At 43.0% G+C, this 26,755-nt stretch overlaps 1 protein-coding gene and 1 long non-coding RNA gene across 7 annotated transcripts in view; both read right to left on the minus strand.

Annotated features, from left to right (window-relative positions):
* DEPTOR (DEP domain containing MTOR interacting protein) overlaps window positions 1-26,755 on the minus strand; it is a 234,387-nt gene that overhangs the window by 39,321 nt on the left and 168,311 nt on the right. The window contains exons 9-10 of one of the 6 annotated variants that reach the window (XM_085020563.1): window positions 21,026-21,074; window positions 18,161-20,104 (exon numbers count right to left, since the gene is read on the minus strand). Of the exons in view, the coding sequence (XP_084876689.1) occupies window positions 21,030-21,074 (45 nt within the window). The 3' untranslated portion in view covers window positions 18,161-20,104; window positions 21,026-21,029. 6 annotated transcript variants of the gene reach the window in all.
* LOC146403704 (uncharacterized) lies at window positions 11,003-18,525 on the minus strand. Its single transcript, XR_014843443.1, has 2 exons — window positions 16,216-18,525; window positions 11,003-16,133 (listed from the first exon to the last, which is right to left on the minus strand). It is a non-coding gene; the product is annotated as an uncharacterized LOC146403704 (long non-coding RNA).

Raw genomic sequence — 26,755 nt, forward strand, 5'->3', positions numbered from 1 at the left:
CTTTGCCTGGCAAAGCAATAAAAAGCTATTTTTTCTCCTTCACCCCAATCTCTGTTCCCGAATTTCTGTTCGGCATCGGTGGACAGAGGCTGAGTTTCAGCAACACTACTGACACCTTTATTTCAGACTTCTGACTACAGAATTGTAAGATAATAAATTTGTGTTACTTCAAGCTACCAAATTTGTATTAATTTGTTACAGCAGCAATAGGAGATGAGTGAAGTCATCCATAATTTTTTTTTTTTCTGCTTTTTAGGGCCACACCTGCAGCATATGGACTTCCCAGGCTAGGGGTCGAATTGGAGCTGCAGCTGCAGACCTACGCCACAGCCACAGTAATGCTAGGATCCAAGTCACATCTGTAACCTATACTGCAGTTCACAGCAACACTGGATCCTTAACCCATTCAGAAAGACCAGGGATTGAACCCATATCCTCATGGATACTAGTCAGGTTCTAAACTCACTGAGCCACAATGGGAACTCCTAATTATTCATTGTTGAGTGAATTGAATGAATGCATGTATTAAGCAAAGAAAGCACTATTAAGAATGAGCCTAAAGGATTTCTGGCTTTTTCTAAAATGGAAAGACCAGAAGACAAAAGGAAGGGACAGAGTCAGGGAGAGGGGAAGCAAAGGAGATAAGACTGGCTGAGACTGATTAATTCAATGAAGTTATTACCATGGCTCTTAGCCCCAAGCTCTTACCCTCCCCTTTCCTTGAGGGAACAGAAGCTGCAGCTGTGGATAATGTTTTCCATGGCTTAGGGGAAGCTGCCAGAAGAGAAAAACAAGAACCCATCAGAACTGGTTAGAACTGGCCAAATCCAAGATGGTGGAAGACCTTCTTCAGGAGCCTCTGAGCCTCATTATACGCTCACGGTAACCTATTAGCATGCTAAATGACACACCCACCAACACCAGGACAGTTGACAACTGCCATGACAACCAGAAGAATCCATACAGGGAATGAAGAGGGGCAGTGCCCCAGTTCCCAGCAAAGTACATCCCTGCTCTGGTAGAAGTAATGAATATTCCTCCCTCTCCTTTTCTAATTCCCTCCCCTAACCCCAGCTCCTCTGTATCTATGGTATCCTAGCCAGAGTTGGGCATTAAGTTGATTTGCAAACCAAGTTCCTGCTTCTCCATTCTCTGGCCAATGAGTAGAGCTTATGCTGTTTCAGTCTCAGCATGGTTAGTTACTGGGCAAATCTGAATGGAAAATGAATGTTTCCTGTGAGGCAGGGGATTTCCACCAGAGCTAGGGCCCAAGTAGGGGTTCACCTGACCAATTCAGTGACAATGTCTCCCATATCTGTGCTCATCATCATTCTTCTTTATAATAACTGAGGAATTAAGGTACACGCCCTGCTTCCAATTATTTATTTATTATTATTATTACTTTTTTGTGTGCGGCATTTTTAGGGCTGCACCCACGGCATATGGAATTTCCCAGGCTAGGGATTGAATCAGAGGCAGCTGCTGGCCTACACCCCAGAAATGTGGGATCCATGCTATATCTGCAACCTATGCCACAGCTCAGGGCAATGCCGGATCCTTAACCCACTGAGCAAGGCCAGGGATCAAACCCATGTCTTCATGGATACTAGTTGGGTTTGAGCTGAGCCATGATGGAAACTCCTCCAATTATTTATTAATAAACTAATTTAATATTGATGACACAAAGAATGTGAAAATACTAGAACACTTGGAAACCACCACATCCTTTTATTATTTTACAGAAATTCAAGCTCTGTATTAATATAAACACATATAATATGAAATCTAATATAAAATGAAATATAAATAATGTGAAATATAAATTACATTTTACATTTTGTTTGCATTTTATTTTTTGGACTTGCCTGTGGCATGCAGAAGTTCCTGGGCCAGGGATTAAACCCTGTGCAACTTCAGTGACCCGAGCCATAGCAATGACAACACCAGATCCTTAACCCCCTGAGCCACCATAGGACTCCATATTTTATATTTTCAATGTAAAAATGAAATAAAATACATAAAATACTATATTATTACATCTAAAAATATCTACACCTATTACTTAGATAAACCAAAATTGGAACATCTTAAAAGGGCAGCTGTGTAACTATGGAAAAGATGTAGGATTTAAGCTTTAAACTTAAACTTGAAAGTTTAAACTTAAACATATCATGGATTTAAGTTTTAGGCTCCTTTGCTGGATGATTTAAATCAAGTCATTTGTCCGCCTCTAGGCCTCAATGACATCATTTATAAAACAGAATTAGGTCAAAATGCTTAGCCTCACAGGTTCAAATTAATGAATTTAAAACCTCTTTGCAGTATCAAGCCCTACAGCAATACGAGGTCCTATGAACTTCTTTCCCTTTAAAAATACCCATTTTTTTTTTCATGATCACATGCAAAACCATGGTAAGCAGATAGTGGAAAACACAGCAGTTATTTACTCAATAAACACTCACTGTTGTCATAAACCTCACTATTTTCCACTCCCAAACTTACAACATTGGTGAGATTCTACATAAGGAGACCAATCACTGTTTCTCCTTTCCCATGTCCACAAATCTATCCTCATGAATTCATAGCATGTTTCCCCCCCCCAGAGGACACCTTGTACAACAGAATCAGCAGTTCTCAACCATCGTTGAAGTTGTAGTCAGAATCAAGGTCACGAGAGCAAGTCATAATCCATCCTAAAGTAGGCTACAAGTAATTTGCAGGACAATTTAGCACTAATTCAATGTAGACATTTGCTGGAGCTTTGTGTTTTCTGCTCCAGCATATTCTTGAGCCAAAGAATGAGAGGAATTCCACCCCCTCCAGATGCAGAGTGTTGACTTTAAACCCAGGTCCTTCCTTTTGCTTTTTTTTTTTTTTTTTTTGCTTTTTAGGGCTGCACTCGAGGCATATGGAGGTTGCCAGGCTAGGGGTCAAATCGGAGCTGTGGCCACTGGCCTACGCCACAGCTACAGCCACGCCAGATCCAAGCCACATCTGCAACCTACACCACAGCTCATGGCAACGCCAGATCCTTAACCCACTGAACGAGGCCAGGGATCGAACCTGCATGCTCATGGATACCAGTCAGATTCGTTTTGTGCTAAGCCACGACGGGAACTCCTATTCTCTTACATTCTTGATATACGTCCAAGCAATTTCTTTTTTCCTTACGATGGCTGGTTCCTGCCATTGACAATTCATGATCATCAATATAATCCTTAAGAACAAACAGAATCTCAGAGAAGTTATTTGCCCAAGGTCGAAGAACTAGGTGCGTCACTGGAACTGGAAGTCCATATGACTCTACAGTTCTACATAAATACACATTTATAAAGTGTAACATGCAAGTTCTGAGGAATACAGAGAATAGTGGAAAATAAGCATTTTCGCTCTCAGTTTTAACTTAAACAGTCTGGGTTTACTTAAATATCCTGTGATGTTGATATTTAGGGGCCCTTCTGACTTCATAAGGTTTTTTACTCAGTTAAGGTTGGGCTACTTTCTGTGTCACTTAAAATTCTCAACAAAACGTAAATTTAGAAATTTATTTCAAAATTTTTCCTTAAATGAGGCAAATAAAAAAGGCTTTCAAACATTTATCATGTTTATATTCAAGGTAGTATTTTTAGAGTCAGGCTATTAGACGTCATCTCTCCCTAAGTGGTCCCCAAAACTGCTGAGGTTCCAGCCGTTCCAGTGTCCTGTTACTAAAAATGTGCAAAATGATCTGGAAATGCAGGTACTGCAATGTAACATATTCAGTTCTAATAGAAGAGAACTAGCATCCGTGGTACACTATGTTCTGAAAGGCAACACATACTACGAGTAACCACAGGAAGCACACAGCCTGAAGAAAAATTATTTCTCTACTGTATTATAAAGTGTACACACACACACAAATGCAGAGAACACGTGATAACCTCTGAATAGACATACCTGAGGTATCTATTACCTCCTACCTGGGGTCGAGGGGCTTAGATGCCACCCATGGGTGGTAATGAGAATTCAAGTGAGGTTGTGATGCATTTCTTCTGCTTATAATAATCTTTATCAGATCTGTTTTCAGGGATTTGATTGCCATCCTTTCAATTCCCCAGTTCGCTGAAAAGAGCTCAATCATGAGCTCATGTAACTGCTCTGAACTCATCTCCTACTAAAAGGGAAGTAACTTCACTTTATAAAGAAAGGATATGATTTGGAGTGGATAAGCAATGAGAACCTGCTGTAGAGCACAGGGAACTATATCTAGTCTCTTATGATGGAGCACGATGGAAGATAATGTGAGTCATATGTATGATTAGGTCACTTTGTTGTACTGCAGAAATTGACCGAACAATGTAAATCAACTATAGTAGAAAAAATAAAAACCTAATAAAATAAAATAAAATGTTACTGGAACACCCCCCCAAAAAAAAGAAGGGTTATGAAGGATGTTATCCTTAACGAAAAGGAAGAATAAAGCCTCCCCCTAAGTCATAGGTAAGTGATATCTCTGAGCAAGAGGGCAGCGAAGAAAAGTTCTAAAAACTCCAGCAGGTCCAATAAGAGTTAACAAGAAGAGGGAGGCAGGACTCAGATATTTCGGGGTGTGATCAAGTTGGGATAAATACCTAAGCTGAATTTCAGCCTTCCTCTTGATAAGGAGCCAAACAACCAAATAATCTCGCCTCTAATTCCTCTTCCTGCACCAGTGCTGGCAGATGCATGCTAACCCTCTGAATAGATTGAATGCCCGTGGGGTTATGCAACTGCATGTTAGTTTTCGTATGGCTGGAGTTCCATCACGATCCCTTGTTTCATTCAAAGAGAGAATGAGACTGGAGAGAGGTACTGCACCTACGGTGACCTCAGGGTCTTCTCACTGCCATAGAAACCCGTATTCACCAAGTCATCTGTATCCCAGAAATGGCTGCATTCATGTGAAAATTACTCTGACTTTTCTCTCTCCCTCTCTTTTTTTTTTTTTTTTTTTCATTCTCTCTTTCTGATCTTGAAAGAGAAAGAAGGACTGGAAGGTCAGGCTGCTTCGGGCCTCCCTGAAATTAATATAAAACAGATAGCAAGACGGAGACCAACACATATACTATTTCAGAGACAGAAAGAGTCATGAGGAGAAAAAACACCCAGAAAGATACAGAAAATAATCAGGAAGAACTGAGTCCTGGTGAATAGGAAATGGAAGTTTGTCCAATCAAATAATATAGAAAGCAGAACCAATATATTAAGGGCAAGCTAATACTTAAATTCTTTTTGGGGGGTGGGGTGGGGGCTGCACCTGCGGCCTAGGAAGTTCCCAGGCTAGGGATCCAATCGGAGCTGCAGCTGCTGGCCTACACCACAGCCATAGAAATGTGGGATCCAAGCTTTATCTGTGACCTACATCATAGTTCACGGCAACGCTGGATCCTTAACCCCCTGAGTGGGGCCAGGGATTGAACCTATGTCCTCACGGATACTAGTCAGGTTCGCAACAGCCACAACAGGAACTCCCCTTAAATTCTTAATCAAATAGAACATTCAGATGTATTCTAGAGATCATCCTGATTAAGCTCCCACTCAAAGCAGAGCTTTTCTCTATAAATCCGGGCCAGCCATGCAACCTGTCTTACTTGAATGCTGCTTACGACAGGAAATGCACCAATTAATGAGGAAGCTTATTTTGAGCCAATTCCATGTTAGAAGTTTCATCTGCCCATTCAGTCAACATTATTTAAGCTATCTTCACTATGCAACTGCCTAAGTATAAAAAACACATCCAAATATAAAAGTGTCTCTCAAACTGGGGTGCAAATAAATGTAAGTCACCCTTAAGGGCTGGTAGAAAATGCAAATTCTCAGATCTTGCCAAATCTGACTCGTGGGGGTGGGCCCCAAGAATCTGCATTTTGTTTTTTTCCTTTTTCTTTTATGGCTGAACTCACAGCATATGCAAGTTCCCAGGTCAGGGATTGAATCAGAGCTGCAGCTGCAACCTACGCTGCAGCTGGGGCAACAGCTGGATCCTTTAACCCAGTGTACTGGGCTGGGGATTAAACCCATGCCTCTAGAGCGACCCAAGCCTCTGTAGTCAGATTCTTAACCCACTGTGCCACAGCAGGAACGCCAGAATCTGCATTTTTGTTGTTGTTGTTGTTGTTGCTATTTCTTGGGCCGCTCCCGCGGCATATGGAAGTTCCCAGGCTAGGGGTTGAATCGGAGTTGTAGCCACCGGCCTACGCCAGAGCCACAGCAACGTGGGATCCGAGCCACGTCTGCAACCTACACCACAGCTCACGGCAACGCCGGATGGTTAACCCACTGAGCAAGGGCAGGGACCGAACCCGCAACCTCATGGCTCCTCGTCGGATTCGTTAACCACTGCGCCACGACGGGAACTCCAGAATCTGGATTTTTATTAAGCATTATCATGTGATTCTGATACAGTGCTATGTTGAAAAAGTGTTATAAAGTATCCACCAGAATTCTTTGTACCAAAAGTTAGTTGAAGTGCTCATCAAAGTGTTAACATTATTACATTCTATGGTGTTGAACCTTAACAGCCTCAAATATAAGAGGGAGGATGATATTTCAGATTTTTATAATTATTACTTGCCTGCAGTTTATTTCATTTTTAGAGTCAAATTTTACTAAATTCTAGACGTCAAAATTAATCCTAACAATGTATAAAATGCTAAGTTTAGAACTATTATCACAGATAATATTCAAGTTGTTCAAAAGGCAATACCAAAAATAATCAAACTTGCTGCCATGTTACCACACATACTTTTAAAGACACATGTGAACCACCAATTTCAACTATTAACACAGCAAAAAATATACCACAACCAGCCCTGCTGAGAATGAAGCTTGAGGCTATTTAGAAAATTAATTAATTAATTAATTATTCTTATGATTATTATTTGCTTTTTATGGCTGAACCTGAGGCATGTGGAAGTTCCCAGGCCAGGGGTCGAATTGGAACTGTAGCTGCTGGTCTACACCACAGTCTCAGCAACGCCATATCTGAGCCTCATCTGCAAACTGCACTACAGCTCATTGCCATGTCTGATCCTTAGCCCATTGAGTGAGGCCAGGGATGGAGCCAGCATCCTCATGGATACTAATCATGTTTTTCTGGATGATTTGTTATTTCTTTTCTTTGTTATCCACGCCTGGGAAAGCCTAGTCATTTGACCCATGTATCTGGACCACTTCTCAGGTTACAACTTGCCAGTCAACATGGGTAGTGCTCTAATCACTAACAGGACCACCTAATATTTTCCCAAAGTTCTTCTCTCTCTCTCTTTTTTTTTTTTTAAGGGGATGAACCCATGGCATATGGAAGTTCCCAGGCTAGGGGTCAAATCAGAGCCGCAGCTGCTGGCCTACAGCATGGCCACAGCAACACCAGATCCAAGCTGCATCTTCGACCTATACCACAGCTCACGGCAATTTTGGATCCTTAACCCACTGAAGAAGGCCAGGGATCAAACCTCCAACCTCATGGATACTAGTCTGATGTGTTACCACTGAGCCACAATTCGAGATCCTCCTAGAGTTCTTTCCATGTGTAATCTCATAAAATTTCCCACATACCCTATGGGGCAGGTATGCTTATTAATATTATTGCTATTATTATTCCCATCTCACAGTCCAGGGTACAGATTCGGAGAAAGAATTTAACTGGCCCAAATTCATAAAGAAGTAAGTGGTGGCGGCCAGATTTTGACTCCAAACTTGTCTACTTAAGCCCTAGGCTACCCTACCTCGATGAGTCATAGACAATCAGCTCCTCTAAAACTGGCACCAACACCCCATGGATAAATACCTCCGTCTGGTATCTAAGCACTTCTCGTGCACAATGAAGTTCTTAAGAACAATGCATTTCATTTTTCCTCTTACCAGCCTTGAAAATGGAATAATGCTCTTTTCATCATCGTCATCACTTGGGAAGAAAATGATTGAGGGTGGTAAGGGGGCATGATTATTTTTTAGGAATGACTTGGGGATTTCCTGTAGTGGCTCAGGGGTAATAAATCTGGCTAGCATCCATGAGGACGTGGGTTTGATGCCTGGCCTCCCTCAGTGGGTGTGGAACTGGCATTGCTGTGAGCTGTGCCATACGTCACAGACTTGACTCCAGTCCCAAGTTGCTATGGCTGTGGCGCCGGCCGGCAGGATAGCTCCAATTCAATGCGTAGCCCGGGAACTTCCATATGTCAAGGGTGCAGCCCTAAAGAGACAAAAATAAATAAATGAATAAAAGAATACCTTGGGGTAATCTTTATATCCGGGCTAGATCTGGCAGGTCTGACTGCCAATGATCTTCAACCAATGTTTAAAGAACCAAGTTTATGTGTAATTCTTCTGCCTGAGTGAGCTGAATAATAATGATTCCTGGATGAAGACTTTAAAGACTCAGGGAGGAAGGACATAACACCAATAAAGGCTTGTACACTTACCCTTGGTTAACAATGCTGCATGTAGTTCAGCCAGCAAACTCCCCCAACCACACCATTTGTCATGGATGGTGATTACATCACCTAATCTGTGCCTTTAACTGGCATCGCCAATTCCACTCACATTCCTTTTTTTGTTGTTGCAGTCTTTTCTGCACAATAGAAACAGGACAGCAGAAGATTCGACATACCATCTGTCTTCTGTAGGTGGGTGAGAATGCTAGCGTCAGGTGACTAACACAGCATGGGTGTTATCATGTTCTATGGGAGGCACCCTTCACTTGTCTATGAAGCTTGGCTTATTCATAGCAAAAATAGAACTCTTGAGAAGTGCATCCCCAGGGATATGCTCATTCTCTCCTTCCTTTTCCTCCCCAGTGAGGATTTTTCCCAAGGGTAAGTTAATTATAGAGTAAGGGAGAAAGCACTGGACTAGCAGATAGGGGATAAGTCCTAGTCTCAGCTCTGCACCCAATGAGCTGAATCACTTTGAACATGTTACTTCACTCCTCCGGGCATTAGTTCTGCATCTGATAAATTGAGCTGACAAAAAAAAATGTACATTTATTAGAGGGTTTTTTTTTTTTTTTTTGGCTTTTTTAGGGCTGCACCTGCGGCATATGGAAGTTCCCAGGCTAATGGTTGAATCAGAGCCACAGCTGCCAGCCAGCCATAACAATGCCAGATCCAAGCCACATTTGCGACCTACACCAGAGCTCTTGGCAATGCCGGATCCTTAACTCACTGAGCGAGGCCAGGGATTGAACCCACATCCTCACAGATATTAGTCAGATTTGTTACTGCTGAGCCACAACAAGAACCCCATCAGAGAGTTTTAAAGCACTTTCAGGAGTTCCCTTGTGGCTCAGTAGGTTAAGGATCCAGTGTTGTCACTGCAGCAGCTTGGGTCACTACTGTGGCATGGGTTTGATTCTTGGCCTGGGAACTTCTGCATGCCATGGGCTCAGCACACACACACACACACACACAAACAAAACAAACAAAAAACACCTTTTGGCTCAAAAATTCAATGAGAAAAAATAACTTTCATTAATTAGTGATTGAACAACTACTTACTATGAATAACAACCTTAGTTTACTGGTTACTTAGGTGCCAAGAACTAGGCCAGGAGTTTGGTTACACTTGCAAAGAAGACATTATTTTTAGATATATGAACTGAAGTTTTGAAGAGTACAAATTAAGATGAGTCTCTCTCCTGTTCTTAAGTGTTTTTGATATGGAAATAACAACAGCAACAAAGGTCTAAAAGATGTATTATAAAGCTATATTCTATTATTATAGTCTATAGGATGGTATAGTATTAGTATAGTTATATAGACCAATGTAACAGAATTGAAAGTCTATAAACTGCACCTCACACATGGGCACTTGACTTATGACAAAGGCAGTAATGCAGAAAAGCCCATTTTATTTTGTCTTTTTAGGGCTGCACCCATGGCATACGGAGGTTCCCAGGCTAGGGGTCTAATTGGAGCTGTAGCTGCCGGCTTATACCACAGCCACAGCAATGCCAGATCCAAGCTGCATCTGAGACCTATACCACAGCTTGCGACAACGCTGGATCCTTAACCCACTGAGTGAGGCCAGGCACCGAACCTTCGTCCTCAAGGAAGCTAGTCAGATTCATTTCCACTGAGCCATGATGGGAACTCCAGAAAAGGACATTTTATAATGATAATAGTCTCAATCCACTAGGAAGATATAAAAATTATAAACGTAGATATCTAACAAATGTACATACCAAAGCTCTGCTTTCAAATAAAGGATAGAACAATTAGGCAGAAGGTCACTCTAATTAAATGCAATATATATGTATAACCTGTGACCCAGCAATTCCACTCCTAGATATATATCTAATATTATGAATGCTATATATTAGTTTAAATAAATTGTAGAAGTAGACAACTAATCCATGGTCTTAGAATTTCTGTGTAGTAGTTTCACTAGTACTTGTAATAATTTGAGACATGCACAAATACTTTGTGCATAAATTTTCTATACAGTACAATAAAATTTATTTAACTTTCATTTTTAGTTTTTTAAAATTTTTTAGCCCACGCAGATGGCATGTGGAAGTTCCTGGGCCAGGGATCAAACCCATGCCACCACAGTGACCCAAGCTGCTACAGTTACAACACCAGATCCTTAACCTGCTATACCACAGGGGAACTCCTCATTTTTGAAACCTAATAGTTACGTGACTTTAGCCAAGTTACAAAGTCTCCAAGTTACATTTTATTCATATGTAAAATGGGGATTATGTTTATTACGAGAATCAAATCTGATTAAGTACTAAGCCCACTGTTTAATACCAGTGAATGTTAAATAAGTATTTGTTTTTCTTTTCTAGCCCTCTTCCTGCACAATCTCTCCCTCTGGAATAATCCAGTGACTGTAGATTGTTGAAAGGGAGACAAGCCATTGCACAGGTCCCTACCCAAGAAAGCCAGTTTGGGTTTTGGTTTGGGAACTGGAAATAGATGTCAAATTGGAGTTATATATTCATATCAAAATTTTTATTTTATTATTTTACTATTTATAATTTTTATTTTTTTGTCTTTTTATTTATTTATTTTTTTTAGGGCTGCACTCCAGGCATATGGAGGTTCTCAGGCCAAGGGTCAAATTGGAGCTGTTGCTGCCAGCCTATGCCAGAGCCACAGCAACGCCAGATCTGAGCCGTGTCTGTGACCTACACCACAGCTCCTGGCAACAGTGGATCCTTAACCTACTGAGCAAGGCCAGGGATCGAACCCACAACCTCATGGTTCCTAGTTAGATTCATTTTTGCTGTGCCACAATGGGAATTCCTAATTTTCACTTATTTTTTTTAAATTTTAGGTTCTCTTGTTTGGCGCAGCAGGTTAAACATCCGGTGTTGTCACCCTAACAGCCTGGGTCACTGCTGTAGAGCAGGTTTGATCCCTGGGCTCTGGAACTTCCACATGCTGCAGGAGCGGCCAAAGAAAAAAAATGTTTCTTATTGAAGCATAGTTGATTTACAATATTACGTTAGTTTCAAGTGTACAGCAAAGTGATTCACTTATACATATACATATATCCATTATTTTTCAGAATCTCTTTTCCCATATAGGTATTTATAGAATATTGAGTAGAGTTCCCTGTGCTATACAGTAGGTCCTTGTTAATTATTTATCTTATATATAGTAGGGTATATGAGTTAATCCCAAACTCCTAATTTATCCCTCCCCCTCCATGTTTCTGCTTCAGAACCATTTGTTTTCAAAGTCTGTGAGTCTGTTCCTGTTTTGTAAAAAAGTTCATTTGCATCGTTTTAAAAACTTAGATTCCACCTATTATTGATATCATATGATATCTTCTTTTTCTGTCTGATAGATAGTGATCTTTCTATCACTTTGTATGATGATATCTAAGTCCATCCAGGTTACTGAAAATTGCAGTATTTTTCTTTTTTATGGCTGAGTAATACTCCATTGTATATATCAAAACATTTTAAAAAGACATGAAAAACAATAGAGGGTGATGAGAGAATTTTTCCCAATCCAAGCGAACTCCATAAGGATAGAAAATCAGAAACCACAGTAAATAATCAGCAGAATTTTACAGTAAACAGATTGGTGGAATTCAGTTAAAGAATCTCTGGTTTTATCCATAAGATATTCACTTTAACAAAGTTCCTTCAGAACTGATGTAGTCATACAGTATAACTAGACTCATGGATAGTCCTTGAACAATATTAGAGATATACGCTGAATCATGATTTGTTAGTTACATCCATAGAATTAGTTCCTTATACCTAAAGAATACTTGATTTTTACAAACACATTCACAGTCAACAAGGATACTACTTAGGAGTTTTGGACATTTCTACGGTAAATAATTTGTGTCTGTGTTTATTGCATAACAGCCCTGACAGCCAAAAAGTGTTCTTGGGGAAAAAAAAAAAAAAAAAAGAAAGAAAAAAGAAAATTTGCAGCTGTATGCTCAGTTCCATAAATCTCTCCACCAAATATGCAACTGGCTAGAGAGTGACTGGTGTGGGAGGAGGCAGAGAGCCAGTTCTTGGATAAACACAGGATTTGCTCTCCAGAGAATTATAGTCTTCTGAACTTTATGCATTTTAAGCATGCTATACGGCTATGCGGTGTTCCCAAAGAACAGACTGCACAATTAGCCTTGAAGAAAAGCCAAGTATGCGTAAGATTGACTTTCACAATAAAACAACACAACAAAAAGATACGCAAAGGAATTTTTGTTTCAAATTGAGAAAGTGCCTGCTGAATTCACCAGAATCAGCCCCCTCGCAGCCCAAATCCACCAAAGGTCTGTTTCATATCCAGGCTCACCCTTGATCCACTTTGCTTGGTTGGGAGTTCGTTCGGGTGGGGTCAGCCAAGGAAGGGGGTGGGGCTTGTGGTTGCACTTAAAGGCTGGAGAGATATGAGGAACTCGGATTCAGTCCATGGAACTTGGATTCCCAAAGTGAGGATGCAAATCTGCCTTCCTGGCGATTCTCTCTAGAGACGTGGGTTAGGCTGGATAGAGGGTTTGTGGCCATCCCTGATGGCTCTGTTACCTCCCTACAAGTAGCTCATGATTGCATCCAAGGTCTGCTTATGCCAAGGGCAGACAGCACGCTCTTGACCTGGTGGTTTCTCAAGGTTATAAGAAGTGTTTGAGCACCGAAGAGAAGCATCACGGGCCCCCTACAACCACAAGATTCCTCGGACTTCCTTTTCTACTGAAGGAATCTGTCACCTGGGAGCTTTTTCACCACAGGGGATATGCAAATTATCACTGCTACCCAGTCCCCCCATACAAAGCTGGCTGACCCTGTGGATACAGGAAGTTCCTTAGAATTCCCCGTATTTGCAGGCTGGGGCTTCCAACAGCAGGAGATCCTCTCCCACCACATGTATTAACTCTCACAGGAACTGACGCTTGAAAGGAAGGAGGCTCCAGAAGGTCAGACTTCCTCCCTGACCCCAAATTCTTTCTTCCGCAAGAAACTTTTACTCAATTAACTCTTTGCCCCAAGAATGTCTCTTATTAGCTGCTTTTAAAACCCAGAAATTATTAGGCTTTTTTTCTGGATCACACTAAAATTAATATCCCCCAAAGTTTCAAAGACTGATTATGCAACAAGATAGAGTACACCCTGGCATATTCGCCAAGCAAATATATGCATTATAACTTTGTTTTCCCAAATGCAATGTGCTTTTCACATATTATTTTAATCATAAGGGGGACCTGTTGTGTGCTGACGACATTTTCTAGCCTTTAAAGGTGAGCCAAAGTCTGGCTTCCTTTATTCTGCCTCCAAAGAAGTGCAGCTCTGACGTGGGTGAAGATCAAAATATGTGTGTGGGAGCTCCCGCTGTGGCTCAGTGGGTTAAGAACCTGGCGTTGTCTTCCTGAGGATGTGGGTTTGATCCTTGCCCTCTCTTGGTGGGTTAAGGATCTGGTGTTGCCATAAGCTGCAGTGTAGATGGAAGAATTGGCTTGGATCCTGCATTGCTGTGGCTGTGTTGTAGGCCAGCGGTGACAGCTCCAATTCAACCCCTAGCCTGGGAATTTCCATATGCCACAGGTGCTGCCCTAAAAAGCAAAAAAAATAAAAATAAAAATAAAAAAAAAATAAAAAAGAGAGAGAGAGAGAAAGAGAGAGAGTTGCTGCATCCCTGACCTGGCTAAAGACTGGGGGATTAAGGCCTTCCTTCTTCCTCTCAGCTCCCACAGTCTAGCAATAAATGGTGGGCATGGCCCAGTGTGTCTGTCATATTCTGGATCATGCCACCTTTAGCAGCCTGGCACACCAGTCCCAGAGAATGAGTGGACTTGAAAACTGGGGTTCCCTTTAATATCTCCATTCCTAGAGAAACATCTAACCCCTGGCAGAACTGATCATATATTTTGCCAAGATTAGCCAGATGAAGAAACTGAGGACCAGAAAAGTAAAATAATTTGAACATATTGGAAGAGCACTGTGATATAATGGAAAGATCAAAGGTCCTGGAGCCAGACGGACCTGGGCTAGCCTGGCTTTTGGTTCTGTTGTTTAGTTGTACAACTAGAGGCTCACACTTTTTCATCCTCAACTGTAAGACATAGCTAATAACCAGCTCATAGGGTTGTGACAAAGATTAAAGGAGATGAGACATATTAATAAGCAACTAGCATAGCACCTCGCCAAGATGCCCAACAAAAACTGGTTCTTTCTTCCCTTCATCCCTATAGAACATACCAGACATTGTTACATTAAATGGTTTACCCACTAGATCAGCGCTCAGGCCTGTGAATGTTTATTTCTAAGGCTAATCCACCAGATTCGTAGCCAGGACCAAACTCTTTTGCTAAGCTTATATGCAAGAAAGTGATTACTGGCTAACCCTGAAACGATGACTCCCATCCAGGGCATTCAAAACTGCTTCCAGGAAAGTTTTCCAGATGGCCACATTCAGCCTGGTCAGTGCTCTTCTGACTTTTTACAAAGTAGCTGAAATGAGCCATGCTGTGCATACTACAACTAGAGTTTGCAAGAACCAGTTCTATTTAGAAGTTTGGAGAGAAAAGAGCAAAAAGAGGACTCCTATCTTAAACACTTTGTCCATTTTGGGTGCCTGCCTCAAGGAGCCAGAGGGAACAAGACAGAGAGAGTTTCTGCTTACAGAGACAATGGCGAAAGCAGTCTCCTTCTGGATGTATGTAAGAGAGGTCCATGTGCAGTAGCTCACACAAAGTACCGTCTAAAGGTATGCAGTACAATTCTGTAAGCAGCAGCACAACCAAGGTACCTTCTAAATGTGTGTAATACAGTTCCATATGCAGTAGCCCATACAAGGTACCACACTCAAGGAGCACTCTACCCTTCTGTCAAGGCATCCTCACGGTCCTTTACTGCATGGATCTCATTTTTGTTCTCTCCATCCTTTTTCATCCTTGTATCAAGGACATTTTGTGGCCGGTTATTAGGAAGAACATGAATATAAGAGGGTGGAGCTTTGCGGCATCTGCTTGGCCAAGCTAGCACCATATTTCGCAGATTCCCTTTCCAGTGCAGTTAGAGAGCCGAGTTGGCCACAGAAGAAATTAGCATAATACCTGGAAGTGAAAGCAAACAGCACTCACGGCTGCCATGGTTACATGCAGTGAGAAGCCAACACAGAGGTGCCACAGAGTTCCAACCTGTCCTTGCTCTGTGCTGCTCCAGACCCAGCTCTTTCACCAACTGACAGCCCTGCTGACCAAGAGTGGTGTCAAGCCATGCCCACCAGCCCATGAGGTCACAGCCTTTAGAGATTTCTTTACCAGTTTCCCATGCCAGAACTTTCAGGAAAGAAAGTTAAGGTCACTCGACCAGGAATAAAGATTTGGGAACCATGAACAATTGAGGTGCTTGCTGAGGGTCCAGAGAATATGGAGTAGCAAAATAAAAAAAATAAAAAAAAAAAGAAGAAGAAGAAGAAGTTATTACGACACATGCAGAGATGTCGATGGATAACAATTTGTTCTCAGTTGCCCTTGAGGTGAGAGAGAGAAATGTGGCAGAGCTGGCAGTTTCCATCTCATCAGGGCTCCCACCCAACTGCCAGCCCTGCTAACACGAACGAATCTCATGCCCACCACCAGACCCTCTAAAAGAGATGTGAAAAAGGAACCCAGGCTTGAAACTGAGGATGAACGAGCCGGAACTTGAGTTACAGCAGTGGGGATCTAGGGGAGGCACAAAGGCGGAGGCTGACTGCACAGACAATGCTGAAAGGTTTGAGGGACGAGGCTGCGGAGGAAGGAGAAGCAAGTTTAAGGCAAAGATGAGCAGGGACCTGGAGTTGTGGCCTGCGTGTGGCCATGCGGATGCGACATACTGGCCCTGGTGTCCAGGATGAGATGGCGAACAGGCCCGGAGCTGAGAGCTTGGGGTGAAGAGCCCACATTGGGAGTCACTGACATAGAGGTGATGGGTGAGGCAGTAGGGGAGGTTCATGGAATCCGTACGGCGAAGTGGAACACTCAATTATACATAAACATGACTCCTCCGTCCCCCAGCGATTTCTCTCTGTCTTTATGTTACAGCCACAGGATCAGAAGCTCCCGAAGAGAATGACTCTGGATTCTCCAAAGAGCCTGAGATGCATCTGCTGTGCTCCACACATGGACACACAGCCCTGGATTCCTGCTTACGCAGACACGGGCACCCCTGCTCCCGTCTCCCCTGTCCTAGCCAAGGCGGGAGCCAGTCATGCCACCTCTGGGGCTACAAAGACACGGCCTGTGCCTGGTCCTGATTACTCTGGCTCTGTGAAGTGGAACTCGATCTCATCCATCCCAGCTGTGGGTACAGGCGGGAGGCTACCCCGCCCAGAACACAGTGTAGTTAGGGTACCATGGTCCCACTGTCGTAAAACAGCTGGTCACACATGGCCCGAGACAAAGGCGGCTTTCTCCTCCAAGAGGCAGAGGGGCTCTGTGGGCCCTCCTTATGCAGATGGCTGGCTTGCCCTGCCCCCAGCAAGAGGGCCTCAGTTAAAACCTTGCTCTGAGAACTTTTCAGCACTCAGCACAAACTGTGGCCAAATCTGGATGGCCACAGGTCTAGGGTGAGGGCGGGGGCTGGGGTGGAGGGGTGGAAAATAAACATTTTCTCTTCAGGAAAGAAACATCCATCTTTTAAAACCGAATACCCAAGCATGTTCGCATTAATAGGAAATTAACCTCCTTAGACCACTGGGGCAGTTTGGCCTTGGGACAGTATGCAGCGTACTTTCTCTTTTAAAAAGTTCGTGCTGTTCAAAGCGAGCAGGACACAGTGCAACCTGCCCCGGCTGCAAGACCACAGCTGTTCACTGGCAGCCTCACCCCCTGAGAGGCTGCAATCCCATCCCTACCTATGGGACACGTGACAAGAGCCGTGTTTTATGCTGGCAGTTAGGGGAAGCCGGGCTTCTTGAATGCCACATGGCACAGCTGCAAGGATTCAGTGGCTAAGATGAGCACAGGAGCAGAGTAGGCTCAAACACAGTGTTATTGAGGTTTGGGGGCTGCTGGGTTGCTTGTTTTGCTCTCAGAAAATTCTGATATGAAGCGGACAGCGTTCAGATATTTCCACATGTGTTTGTAACTGAGACGCTGCAAGGAAACACCTCAATGCCAAAAGCACACCCTCCAAATGCCTTCGCAATGTGTTTCAAAGACAGACCACAGAACACTGCCTTCCATTTGAATCTGAGGCATGAAAACCAACAGAGCCACTCATTGAACAAGATGAAGGGATTATGCAGCATTGTATCCATCTTTTTTTTGGTCTTTTTGTCTTTTCTAGGGCCGCACCGTGGCATACGGAGATTCCCAGGCTAGGGGTCTAATCGGAGCTGTAGTCGCTGGCCTACGCCGGAGCCATGGCAACTCGGGATCCGAGCCTCATCTGGGACCCACACCACAGCTCCCTGCAACGCCAGATCCTTAACCCACTGAGCAAGGCCAGGGATTGAACTGCAACCTCATGGTTCCCAGTCAGATTCATTAACCACTGCGCCACGACGGGAATTCCTACACTTAGTATCTTGAGACACTAGGGTCCATGCTTTCAGACTTCTGACCAACAGAAAATATCCATTCAGGAGCCCAGCTTAACTGCTGAGTATCATATTATATCCCAAAGATGAAGAGATCTGGGTTGCTCAAATCCTTGGTCTGGAGAAAGCTCAGAGACAAGGACACATGCTTTCTAGCTTTCAAAGCTCAATCCTTTATTTGAACTTCTTAACTCACAAGAATGCCATCTATCAGTGTCATGTTCTTGAAGGACGTAGTTATACAACAGGAGCCAATGCAGAGAGGACCCAAAAGCCATATTATCCTTCTGTCTACAGCATCATCTAAAGCCCTATGAGATGTGAAAGATAAGGAGTCATGAGAATAAGATTCTTTTTTTTGTCTTTTTGCCATTTCTAGTGCCGCTCCGATGGCACATGAAGGTTCCCAGGCTAAGGGGTGAATTGGAGCTGCAGCTGCTGGCCTACGCCACAGCCACAGCCACAGCCACAGCAACGGGGATCCGAGCCATATCTGCAACCTACACCACAGCTCACGGCAACGCCAGATCCTTAACCCACTGAGCAAGGCCAGAGATCGAAGCTGCAACCTCATGGTTCCTAGTCGGATTGGTTAACCACTGAGCCACGACGGGAACTCTGAGAAGAAGATTCTAGGAGGAGAAAAAAGTAAGTGCAAAAGCCATATGGAGAGAAAGCACTCACTGGCTTGAGGAGCTAAAAGGTGGTATGGAGGCGAGCAAAGAGGAGGGAGGCAAGGAGAGATCAGATAATGCAGGACTGTGAGGCCAAGGTAATGCTTTCAGGTTTTATCCTAAATGCAATGTGAAACCCATAAAGGATCTCAAACCTGAGTTCCTTCAGATGCTAGGTAGGGAATGGATTTTTTTTTTTCTCCTTGAAGTTATTAGTTAATTCATTCATTTTTTAGGGAATGGATTATAAGGCTGCAAGAGTAGATATAAAGAGACCAGTTAGAGCCTTAGTGGTCCTGGTGAGAGAAGGCAGTACTTTGGTTTTAGGGAAATAAAGAAAAACAGATGCATTTGAGATACATGTTGGAAGCATCTTGAATTGGAGGGAGAAGAAAAAAGCAAGCATGACTTCTAGGTTTCTGGCCTGAGCAACTGGGCGGACGGTAATGTTATTTACTGAGATGGAAGAGACTGGAGGAGGGACAGGAATGTGCAAAACAAAGCGTTCAATCAACTCAACATCCATAATTCCTGTTCCAGTGACCAGATCTTCTGCCAAATGAATGTTTTCCCATTTTGCTCTCCATCATTTCACTTTCTCTCACAGGCTCTCCTCTGAGAATTGTAAGTTGTAACTGCAATGCCAGCCATATCTGACTTTCTCTGGCAGGAAAAAAAAAAAAATGATGGGTGATAAACTAAGAGACTCTGCCAGCAAATGGCAGACTCAGCACATGACTTTGGAGTCTTCATCTTGGAATTTTGAAAATGAATGAAATGTGCAAACTTAAAGAAAGTTTGTTTGTATCTGAGACCCCAAGTCTTGCACCCAGTCATGTTCATGCCAAAACTACATATCACAGTTTGTGATTTAATATTTGAATGAATAATTAACATCGGCCTCATCACTAAATCTGAAGTTCTATGAGTTCACTTGCTTTGCTCACTGGTGGATCCCACAAGGCGTCATATGCATTAGGCACTCAATAAATATTAGTCAAAGGATGTCTGTACAGCTTTTTCTGGTCAATAATAGAAACTACTAGTTATCCTCCTGTACCACTGTCCCACCCTCCTTATTAATAGAAACTTTTTTTTTTTTCTTTTCTGGACATAGCCACTATATTAGTTTCCTTGGGCTACCATAACAAATACCAAAAACTAGGTGAATTAAAACCACAGACATGCATTGTCTCATAGTTCTGGAAGCAGGAAATGAAGGTAAGAGCGTGGCCATGCTCTTTTTGATGGCTCTAAGGGAGAATCCTTCCTTGCATCTTCCAGCGTCTGGTATTTGCTGGCAATGCTTATATTCCTTGGCTCGTGGCTATAGCACTCCAATCACACTGCCATCTTCTCCACGTGTCTTCATATTGTCTTTCTTCTGTGCAGATCTGTCCTTACATCTAAATATTCCTTTTTTTAAAAAAAAATTAGAGACAGTAGTCATACTGGATTAAGGACTAATCTAATGATTGCATCTTAACTTGATTACCTCTGTCAAGACCCTACTTCCAAGTAAGGTTACATTCTCAGGTACTGGAGATTAGGACTTCAAGATATATTTGGGGAGGACACAATTCAACCCCTAAGAGTCACCCAGAATAAACTCAACATTTCCCAGATTCCCTTGCATCAAAGTGTGGCCATGTATGATTATGCTCCAGTTAACAGAATACAAGTAGAAGTAGTGGGTGCAACCTCTGGGAGGTATTGTTAAAGAAGAAATAGTGCCCTTCTGCTTCCCTTCTTACTTTATAGGTGGCTGGGATGTAAACCTAATGGCTGGAGTTATAGCAGCCATCCTAGGCCATGAAGTAGCCTTGGGAATGGAAGTCAAGCAACATGAAAACACAAAGTAGGAAATCAGAGACCACCAAGACATACCTCAGTCTTGAACTGATTTTCTTCCAGCTTTTACATGGCAAAGAGATACTAATCTTAACCACTGTTTTCAAATATTTTATGTTGAGTAAAAAGGAAACTAATTGTAATTGATATACAGCCCAAAACTGTGGAATTTCAGCAAGTCACACACTAGTAGAAACAGTAAGGACACTATTTATCTTTACTTTCCAAGATGCTTGGATCAGTCATGGATAAGTCTAGGAATACAGTTTTGGAAAGAAATGTCCAGCCTTGGTTGGGACAGCTTTGAATTTCTTCCAGGTATAGGTCAGTCTGGGGGAGGTCCCTGACATTTCCCCTGGAGGCAGTCTTGGGGTTACCTGGCTTTGAGGAGTCCTCACACCAGGAGTCTTGGTTTTGAGGAGTGACAGGGTTTGGCCTCACACGAATAATTCAGCTGTGATCTAGAAAAACAGAGCTACCACTTACTCTATTAAGAGTCCTGGGGCTGTCTCTTTCTCTGTAGTTGCCTTTCTTCCTGTCTCCAGACATCCAGCACAAAAAGAAAGCCAGTGTTAGATCCCGGAGCAGATCTACTTAGGAAAAGTTGAGGACTATATCGAGATATTCCTAAAACTTGCCGTGTTTTGGCTACGAAAAGATGATCTTTTTCTACAGTTGTGAATAAAAGTGCTTAGTTTCAACTCAATGTGAAATAAGCTTAGCAAGGAGCAAAACAAACACATTGACAGGAGTGAAGCCGTCAGATGAGAGGCTGGAATCTGATGTAATGCCAATAATTGCTTACTTTCAGATGCTCCTTTTAAGGACTCTGAAATTGCATCACATCTCATGGGATTGCATCTTATATTTGACGAAATATGTTAGATAATGCTCACTAAAGGCTACCATGTGTCAGGCAGGGGGCTTGATAGGTCACGTACATTTTTTTAATTTATTCTCACAGTCATGCCATGAAGCAATTAACACTGCCATTTCAGGATGAGAAACAGAGATTTCGCATTTCTAAGAAAGTGATAGAATTGTATTGGCATGCCGCAATGTGGCAGAAACATGATAACATAGATTCTGCTTCCCATGCTATCCTGTTTTAGCTACTGTTTTGTTACTTTATGTTACATGTTGGCAAATTTAAACTTATTTAAGCAAGAATCAGCCAGGAGGTCCCACTGTGGCTCAACTGGTTAAGAACCCGACATAGTTTTCATGAGGATGCAGGTTCGATCCCTGGCCTCACTCAGTGGGATAAGGATCCAGTGTTGCTGCAAGCTATGGTGTAGGTCACAGATGTAGCTTGGATTTGGTGTTACCATGGCTGTGGCACAGATCTCAGCATCAGCTCCAATTAGACCCCTAGCCTGGGAACTTCCACATGATGCAGGTGCAGCCATAAAAAGGAAAAAAAAAAAAAAAAAGAGAATTAGCCGGAAGACTCAGAATAACACAAAGATTCTAACAAGCAATAAAATCAATGACACCTACACACATTTATTATTTATTTTGAGCGTGTTACTATGCTAGGACATGTATCATTTAACCGTAAATATTATAAGCGCCATTTTATTTATTTACTTATTTATTTACTTTTGTCTTTTTAGGGCCATACCCTTGGCTTATAGAAGCTCCCTGCTAGGGGTCAAATCAGAGCTGCAGCTGCTGGCCTATGCCACAGCCACAGCAAGGTAGGATTCTAGCCGAGTCTGTGACCTACACCACAGCTCACAGCAATGCTGGATCCCTGACCCACAGAGTGAGGCCAGGGATCGAACCCGAGTCCTCATGGATACTAGCCAGGTTTGTTCGTTACCGCTGAGCCATGACAGAAACTCCTCCAAAAGTAACATTTTAAAAGTGAAGAATTTAAGGGAGGGCAAGATAGGAGCAGGAGATTGAGAGGTACAATCTACTATGTATAAAATGAATACGCAACACGGGTACCTTGTACAACACAGGGAATATAGCCAATATTTTATAATAACTGTACATGGAATATAACCTTTAAAAATTTGTTTTTTTCTTTTTAGGGCCGTACCTGTGGCATATGGAAATTCCCAGGATAGGGGTCCAATCGGAGCTGCAGCTGCCGGCTACGCCACAGCCACAGCAGTGTGGGGTCTGAGCCACAGGTGTGACTCTATACCACAGCTCACGACAAGCCAAATCCTTAACCCCCTGAGCAAAGCTAGGGATCAAACCTGCATCCTCATGGATACTAGTCATGTTCTTAACCTGCTGAGCCACACAGGAACTCCTAAAAATTGTTAATTACTATACTATACATCTGAAACTTACAACTATATTTTCACACAAATAATAATAAAAGAATTTGAGACTCAGATTAGAGTTTAAGTAGCTACCCTGGGTCCTATGGGAGGTTGGAATGTAAATATCTGGTGTCTGATACCTAATCTTGGCTTCTTCATCACAGGACCCAGAGCCAGGCATGAATAAGAAACTTGAGCCCATGGATGGGTCACAAGATAAAGGGAATGTGATGGGTCAGATGAAAGAAAGGAGAATAACTGGCTAAGAGAAGTCAGACATGACTTCTGGGAATCTTCTGGGAGATTGTTTTTTTTTTTAATATTTTATTATAGTTGATTTACAATGTTCTGTCAATTCCTGCTGTAAAGTGACCCAATTATACATATATACACATTCTTTTTCTCACATTATCCTCCATCATGTTCCATCATAAGTGATTAGATATAGTTCCCTGTGGAGGAGATTTTTGAAAGGGCTAGTCCCAGGGTTATTGGGTGAAATCAGCCCGAGAGGACCGTGTGGCCTCAGCAGGCAGCGGAGTGTGGCTTTCTGGACGCTCTGAGGAGCAGAGACATGAGGGGGATGGGAGGTCTGAGCAGAATTCTGAGATCATAAGGTAAATGGCAACTAAGACTGGAAAGGTTGGAGCTCGGGGAACTTGAGAACGATGTCCGGAACTGAAGAAACCCTGACCTATTCCAGAAGCTGGATGCTGCTGAGCACGTCTTAGAGATGTGTCAAGGTCATCGTGCTGTGGGGGAAGGAGGAGAAAAACGACTCTCTCACCAGCTCTGTGAGCAGGACGTCACATGTGGCCTCATTTACCAGAGAGAAAGAAAATAATCTGCCAAACATCACAGAGACGTGAGTAGTGGAGCCAGGATTCTAACAACTGACGCTTATGTCTGGTGGTGGAAATCTGTAAAATGGGTTGCCTCTGGTGGGAGGGGACTATCTGGAAAGAGGCAGAAGGGAATTTTCTGAAGTGTGGGGAAATATTCTAAGTGCTGATTGGTAGTTACACAGGTGCATATACCTGACATTTATCAAACTAGATACTTCAGAGCTGTGCATTTTGTCATATGAAAATTATGACTCAATGTAAAACACACTTTTATAAATCTCTTAAGCTTTCTTCTAACTCATGCATTGTCTTCCTTTCTTCCTTCCTTTCCTTTATTTTGCTGTTTTTAGGGCCACACCCCAAGCATATGGAAATTCCCGGGCTAGGGGTCTAACTGGAGCTGCAGCTGCCTGCCGGCCTACACCACAGTCACAGCCACGTGGGATCTGAGCCGAGTCTTCAGCCTATATCATAGCTCACAACAATGCCAGATCCTTGACCCACTGAACGAGGCCAGGGATCAAACCCACCTCCTCATGGATGCTAATCAGGTTCGTTTCTGTGGCGCCACAATGAGAGCTCCTAAGTCATGCATTTTCAATGGGGGCGACTTAGTCTCTGAAGGGGAAAGGACTGCCTCTTGGAGTGTGAAAAAAATCTTCCTTTTTTATGCATAAAGCATATATATACATATATACACATACATAGTCCATAAATAGATATATAGTTATCAGTGGTATATCCACATTTCATAGGGAGGGATGATGAGGAGAAAAATGTCTTAAAAAGGCTCGAGTTTCCACTGAGGCGTGGTGTGTTAAGAATCTGACTGCAGCAGCTTAGGTCACTGCTGAGGAGTGGGTTCAATCCCTGGCCTGGTTCAGTGGGTTAAAGGACCCAGCAACTGTGGCGCAGGTCACAGTGGCAGCTCGGATTCAATCCCTGGCCTGGGAACGTTCATATTTTGTGGGTGTGGCCCCCCTAAAAACGTAAAAAAATAAAAACAAAAAAAAATTGGCAGGGGAAGATAATAAAAAATAGATTTAAGAAACAGTGCTCTGGGAGTTTCCAGTTGTGGTTCAACGGGTTATAAACCCTATCCATGAGGATGTGGGTTCGATCCCTGGCCTCGATCATCAGTGGGTTAAAGATCTGGCATTACCATGAGCTGCAGTGTAGGTCACAGACATGGCTCAGATCCTGCATGGCTGTGGCTGTGGTGTAGGCTGGCAGCTGCACCTCTGATTCAAACCTTAGCCTGGGAACTTCCATATGCCACAGTTGTGGCCTTAAAAAGTAAAAAAAAAATTTTTTTTAAATATTAAAAAAGAAGGCGTTCCTGTCGTGGCGCAGTGGTTAATGAATCCGACTAGGAACCATGAGGTTGCGGGTTCGAGCCCTGGCCTTGCTCAGTGGGTTAAGGATCCGGCATTGCCATGAGCTGTGGTGTAGGTTGCAGATGTGGCTCGGATCCCGCGTTGCTGTGGCTCTGGCGCAGGCTGGTGGCTACAGCTCCGATTTGACCCCTAGCCTGGGAACCTCCATATGCCACGGGTGTGGCCCTAGAAAAAGGCAAAAAGACAAAAAAAATAAAAAGAAAAAAGAAAAAAGAAACAGTGCTCTAATTCACTGCTACCCACCCCCCTCCAAAATTCTCTTTACCCTGCAGTCAAGACTTAGCTTTTATTCTTTTTTTCCAAGGAACTATGTTCCCTTCTGGGTTTATGGAATAAACCTATGTGTGTGCATGTTCATGTGTATGTGTGTGTACACCCCTGCACACAGGCACACACTGCAAACCACACGCATGTACCTGTACACAGAGGTGCGTACAACGCACACACAGACACAGGGACACTTAGGCTGACTTGATCTCTATTCATTCTTTAGGTCCCAGCTCAAGCATCATCCCTCCCTCAGGGGGCTGCTGCCTGCCATCCCGCTCGCTGTCCTACACAAATGGCGCTTTTCTTCACAGCTCTCATCTCTGTTTATAATTATATGCTTCAGAGTGGAATTATTTGACGAATGTCCCTCTCCCTCCTTAGACTGTAAATCCCATAGAGACCTAACAGTTGTCTGGCTTGTGGGAGGTGGTCAGTAAGTGCTAATGGAACAAAGGACTGTGCCGAGCTGCCCTGGGATCTCCAGGTTGTTGGAACCTGATATGAGGGATGGCCCCCTGCCCAGGATGGGCACAGAGCTGGAAGGCAGTCTGAGTCGAGGTCCCAAGATGTGGCCTTAGCGCTGGCAGCACCCCCCACAGGCAAAGCGGTCTTATCTCCCCCAACAATGCCCAATGGTGAGAGAGGGAACACTGACCCTTCTACTTCCTGTTGGCTGGGAAGCAACAACTCTGATACAGTAAGAGCACAGCACAGAAGACAACCCTTTTTAATCCCCACAAAGGGCTTTCTTGAGTTCAACTGGCAAGGAGCTACTTTTCAAAAAACATTTTTTTGGCTGCCCCACGGCACATGGAGGTCCCAGGCCAGGGATCATATCTGAGCTGTAGTTTCGATGCTGCAATCGGTTGTGCCCCAGTGGGAACTCTGAAAAGGAAGTACTTTTAAAACATCACGGGAGTTCCCTGGTGGCTCAGTGGATTAAGGATCTGGTGTTGTCACTGCTGTGGTTCATGTTGATGTTGTAGCTAGAGTTTGATTCCCGGCCCAAGAACTTCTATATGCTGCAGCAACGCAAAAACAAACCAACAATCACCTGCAAGCCCCCCCCAGCAAAAAAAAAAACAAAACAAACAAACAAACAAAAAAAAACACATCATAGCATGCAATTTTTTTTGATTTGTGCTGATCATTCTACCATTTGCTACTTCAGTGCCGAAACTGTCTTGGTTAAGTTAATTAGGAACTTGGGATGGTTTGCCCAACCTGGCCTCTCTTGGTTTGGGAAGAAAATTCCATGAAATATACAGATTTGTTGCCACGGGGAGGAAAGACCAAAAAGCAGAATTTTGACATTTTCCTCTATATGAGAAAAAGGAATTTTGGGAAGGAGGAAGAAAGAACACAATGACCACTAATTCTTTACTCTGACTCAGATAATTTTGTCTCTATGTAAACATACAA

The sequence above is a fragment of the Sus scrofa genome, chromosome 4, assembly GCF_054392235.1.
Source record: "Sus scrofa isolate SSC_HxYL_T2T_F1_AM1 chromosome 4, Sscrofa_HxYL_maternal_Yorkshire_Landrace_v2.0, whole genome shotgun sequence".
Lineage (NCBI taxonomy): Eukaryota > Metazoa > Chordata > Mammalia > Artiodactyla > Suidae > Sus > Sus scrofa.